Source organism: Propithecus coquereli, unplaced genomic scaffold, assembly GCF_000956105.1.
Source record: "Propithecus coquereli isolate 6110/MARCELLA unplaced genomic scaffold, Pcoq_1.0 Scaffold235, whole genome shotgun sequence".
Lineage (NCBI taxonomy): Eukaryota > Metazoa > Chordata > Mammalia > Primates > Indriidae > Propithecus > Propithecus coquereli.
Window position 1 is genome coordinate 3,468,884 of NW_012147897.1, and position 5,009 is coordinate 3,473,892.

A 5,009-nucleotide genomic window follows, 5' to 3' on the forward strand; every position below is an offset into this window, starting at 1 on the left:
TTTTTTTTTTTTTTTTTTTTTGAGACAAGGTCTCACTCTGTTGCCCAGGCTAGAGTGCAGTGGCATCATCATAGCTCCCTGTAACCTCAAACCCCTGGGTTCAAGCGATCCTCCTGCCTCAGCCTCCCAAGTAGCTGGCACTACATGTGTGTGCCACCGTACCTGGCTTAAGTTTTGTATTTTTTGTAGAGATGGGGTCTTGTTATGTTGCTCAGGCTGGTCTCAAACTCCTGGGCTCAAGCAATCCTCCTGCCTCAGTCTCCCAAAGTGCTAGGATTACAGGCATGAGCTGCAGTGCCCAGCCTCATTCTTCTAATGGCTATAATTCACATTTAAAATACTATTCATATATCCAATCTGCTACTGATGGACATTTACATTGATTTCAATTTTTCAGTATTACAAATAATGTTGTTAGTAACATTCTTATATGGTCATCTTTTCATATTTCTGTGAGGTTATCTGTGGGATACCGGAGGTAAATTTGGGTCAACATGTATTTTAAATTCTGATTATTCTGAAATGATTTTCTCCCAAAATTGTATACTGATACATTTTCAGTGTATGAGAATTCTTGTTTATTCAAACTCTTGACAATACTGTGTATTATTAATCTTCTGAACATGATCAATGTAATAGGTGAATATGATTTTTATATTTATGTATTCAAACTTACCAATCTTTCCCTTTACGGATTCAGGAATTCATATCATGTTTATAAAAGTCTTCTCACTACCAAAATACTTTCTTTTAACGCTTTTTAAAAACAGATTTAATTCTTCTATTCATTTGAACATCATTTTAGTAAAATGAACAAGCTCTAATTCTTTTAAATGTGAACAGTTGAGAGGTTACAGTCTAGCAAAAATTACCAAGAAAGATGGTAATTCCAAAGGAACTAATATTACCATGACAAAAATTATTATAAATATAATTTAAGTAAGTTTCTAGCATCTGTGCACTCAACTGAAATATTAAGCAATAAAACAACAGATGCTCATAAGCATCTATCTCAGATGACTCTGGCTGTAAAGGGAAACAATTCGGACATTCAATTTTTCTGTTTAAAAATGAAGGTACCTATGAACTCTCTAACTGACATACCGTGGGCAGATATGGGGGCTTAACATCTCCAAAAGTCTTTGAACATTGGATTTCTTTGTAACATTTTAATTAATTATACAAGTTCATTACCTGAATTTCAATAGCCAAACTCATGAATAAACAAATAATAAACAGTAAAAGCTCCTACTATTTAGTAGTATGGTCAAGACTATTTAAAAGAATAGAATATGCAATAGATTGCTTAAGAATGCTGAAAGCAGATATTCAAGCAGTGGGTTCTACAGTGAATGTTAATACATTTTGCATCCTGTGACTTGAATATGGCTTTGCTCATTTGACTAAAGTACCACAATCAAGCTATTCAGTTCAACTACACAGTCTGGCTCAACCATACAATTAAAACAAAAAAGCTACACTACTGAATTATAATGAATGTTTATAAGACTACTAAGAGTGTGCATTTAATCATTATGAATAATTTTTAAAGATAAGATTTGTTTTCTAAAACAGTTTGCTCTAAAACACTACTAATGCTTATGGGACCTAAAAAATGTAAAATATTTACCAGCTTCATATGCAAACAATTTTGCACAAGAGTTATTTTACACATGGGTTTACAAAAAATAAAACTCATTTTCCCTAAAGGACTGGGTTTAGTGTTTACATTTGTATTTCAGGTTCCCACACTAAAGAAAAGGGGAGTATAAACTTAACAATTAAGCATGTCTCCTTTCAAAATAATTTTTCAGTGAACAAAAATAACAGGCTGCTTAACATAGAAAGCAAACACACACATGAAATCCCTCCATACCTCTTGTCAGCAAGATCTGTTTTATTTCCTACTAGCATGATGATAACATCACTTCCTCTTTCTGTTCTGACATCGTCAATCCATTTTGTAGTTTGCTGGAATGAGTTAACATCTGGTATAGGAGGGCGGACAGAGAGATTAGTGTTACTGAAAAATGCCTCCCCAGATGATGGACACCCCCCTCCAAAAAAGCCCTGGAAATTGGAAAGGTATTGGCACATTAGTACCCACTTTTAATGTGCCTGCAACATAACTCCATTTTATCTGATTACGACTGTCAGCAATCTAAACAAATCACAAGAATAAAATCTTCAAGGTTCCTTTTAGAGCAGTTTAAAAAATTTTTGGACATGACCAAATGAGTGTAATGTACTATATAATTGAAAAAAAACTTTTTGAAAGGTAAGGACAGCTATGGCAGATAATATGGTGTCACATTGCCACAATGCTTTTTTGATCACTTACACATACCAAACATGACAAAGAAAGCATTTCCAAAAGTATGTCAGCCAATAAGTCCCAACACATCCAGAAAATTGGTAAAGCCTTTCGATAGCTTTCAACACCACTCTGTTTGTACTTACTCAGTTTGTGATCACTTTAACCTAAAGTTTCTTAGTTTAATGCACCACAATCACTTCTAACAAAATTCATCTTTTCTAGTGTTGGATTCTGAGTACTTTCAACACTTTTTCAATAGCTAAAGAAGACAATGTACTAATACTGTAACCATATTTGTGGAATTTTTAAAGAAAAATACACCAAGTTTCGCTTGCTTTGGTTAAAGTAAACACAAACATTTTAAAGCTACAAAACCTGTCAACGCACAATAATGAACATACATTTTTTTAAACAAGTAGCAACCCAAAGTAAAGCTGCAAGGGAAGAAAGACTGCATATAGCACCTATCAAAAAAAAAAAGTCCCTGAGTGCAATCTTCTAATTTCTAATTTTGCCAGAGCAATTACTGTTTATAAGATATGACCTCTGATTGAGCAGATATGCAAAAATGTATAGTACAGTATTACTAACTCAAATTAAGTTTCTTCATCTATCTATATATGATTTTTTTTAAAAGTCCAAGATGCTATATAACCCTGGTTTTGCTATAAGTTATGGACCACTATATGGAATAATGTATAATATTGCCTAATATATGTCATAAACCAATTTACAAAGACAATTTCAATCAGAGAGCATTTTCCTGTCAGTCACCAATGCTCCATGGAAAATTTGCAATCACTTTAAAGGCCAAAGGCATTATTCAGTCTTTGGGGAAAGGAAAAAGATTACTACTTGTTTCCCAATTAAAATTTTTTCTTGAAGAGAAATTAAAGTGTAATATGTTAGTATCAAAGTAAATAAGTCATCACAGAATCTAGATATGATTCAAATAAAAATGATTAATAGAAAAACTACACATGGTGTTTTCTCTGTCTTCCTCTATAGAGGGAGAATGGCTGGAAGGGGAAAGCAGAGAAAAGCTGGCTAGCAGAAGCTTTTAAATAGCCTCAACAGAAGCCTTGGAGGAACTGGAAAACTTGGCAAGAGGCTTAAATGCAGATTATCTTATTTTAGAGAAATAAGAGAGCAAATTAAATGAAATGAGATATTCCTCCAACTATAATTATGGTATGGCTTAGGGATAATAGGATACTAAGAAGCCTTGAAGAGCATTCATAATTGTACCCTAAAGAAAATTTCTTTGGTGAAAACCTGGCACAGTAGAAATAAAGCATGTTGGTACTAATACCAAAGCAAATATTTCTGACCTGGCTGGTATGTGATAAGATTTGGTATGAAAAGACTTATTTTTACATGCCAATAAGGAAAACAAGCACAAGACAAGAACATGCATGCAGCTAAGCTAAAGGTTGAAAGAAGATTAGAAATGCATAATTCCCCCCACTCACTTGTGATATCATAAACAACAACTGCCACAGTGGAGTCACGAATGTAGCTAGGAATCAAGCTCCTGAACCGCTCTTGACCTGCTGTGTCCCATAATTGCAATCGTACCTAACAACAAAATCAGTCAAACAAGCAAGAAAAATAAGAAAGGTCAACCCGTTGCAATATACCTACTTGTGATATCGTAAACTACTACGGCTGCAGCAGAATCACGGATGTAACTGGGAATGAGGCTACGGAAACGTTCCTGACCCGCAGTATCCCACAGCTGCAGCCTGATCTGTGGGATGGGAAAAAATAAATAAAAAAAAAAAAAACCAAACTAATACTAAAAAGAAAAATGAAATAATGTTTTTTAAAGGGGGAAGGTGGGAAGGAAGTAGAAAGGAGACTCATGCAAGAGGTTGCAGGGAAGTGAAGAATGCAAATAACATCCCTTTTATAAAAGGAAGTAATATTAAAAATTTGCTTGCTCTGAAAGTACAACTCAAAAATACCACTGGGAAAGATTTCACAGAATCAGATATATGGCTTCCCTTTCTCCCTCCCTAAATAAAACCTCTTTAAATCCCTATGCCTTCTAGATGGCAAAAAGTAGACTGCTGATGTTCAAATATTGAGCATAAAAGATAAAAACTATGATAAATGTCAATGATTAGCCCAGGTGATCAGATTTAAGGAATTAATGCTTCTTTGAAAGCCTCTCTGAAACTAAAATGTGTCTCTTTACAACTGGGTCTAGAACACTTTGAAATTGGGACTTTAACTACTGTACTTACGTTTCTCCCATACATCTCTCCCCAGAACAATTGTCCCGCCTCGGCCTCCCAGAGTGCTAGGATTACAGGCATGAGCCACCCCACCTGGCCTGGACTTCGTTTTGAATATCTGAATGCTCCTCACTCAAAATGGTGCTTATTTGTCCCAACAGCAGTTTTATAAAATATTGCTGATGTAAACTGCTCTTCTGCCTGACTTCCTATACAGAAAGAAAAAAGGAATTTTTTTGCAACCCTACATAAAAATTTCCTCACTTACTTTCTCACATCTACATTACAGGAAGAAAAGCCTGAAAATAAACATCAAGTTCCCCTACAATTATACAGCAGTCTCCAAGCTTTCAAATCTTAAAAATGTCTATATATTAAAACTAAAGAGAACATCCAAAAGAAGAAACTTACACACTTATAAGAAATAGCATTGGAGATAAAATAAGGTTTTT

The 5,009-nt window shown here is 34.5% G+C and overlaps 1 protein-coding gene across 2 annotated transcripts in view; it reads right to left on the reverse strand.

The window, feature by feature from the left end:
• RAB6A (RAB6A, member RAS oncogene family) overlaps positions 1-5,009 on the reverse strand; it is an 81,013-nt gene that overhangs the window by 37,728 nt on the left and 38,276 nt on the right. The window contains exons 4-5 of one of the 2 annotated variants that reach the window (XM_012645704.1): positions 3,790-3,895; positions 1,877-1,988 (exon numbers count right to left, since the gene is read on the reverse strand). In XM_012645704.1, coding sequence (XP_012501158.1) covers positions 1,877-1,988; positions 3,790-3,895 — 218 coding nt within the window. Of the gene's footprint in view, positions 1-1,876; positions 1,989-3,789; positions 3,896-3,961; positions 4,068-5,009 lie in introns of both variants that reach the window. The other variant, XM_012645705.1, reaches the window with a different exon arrangement.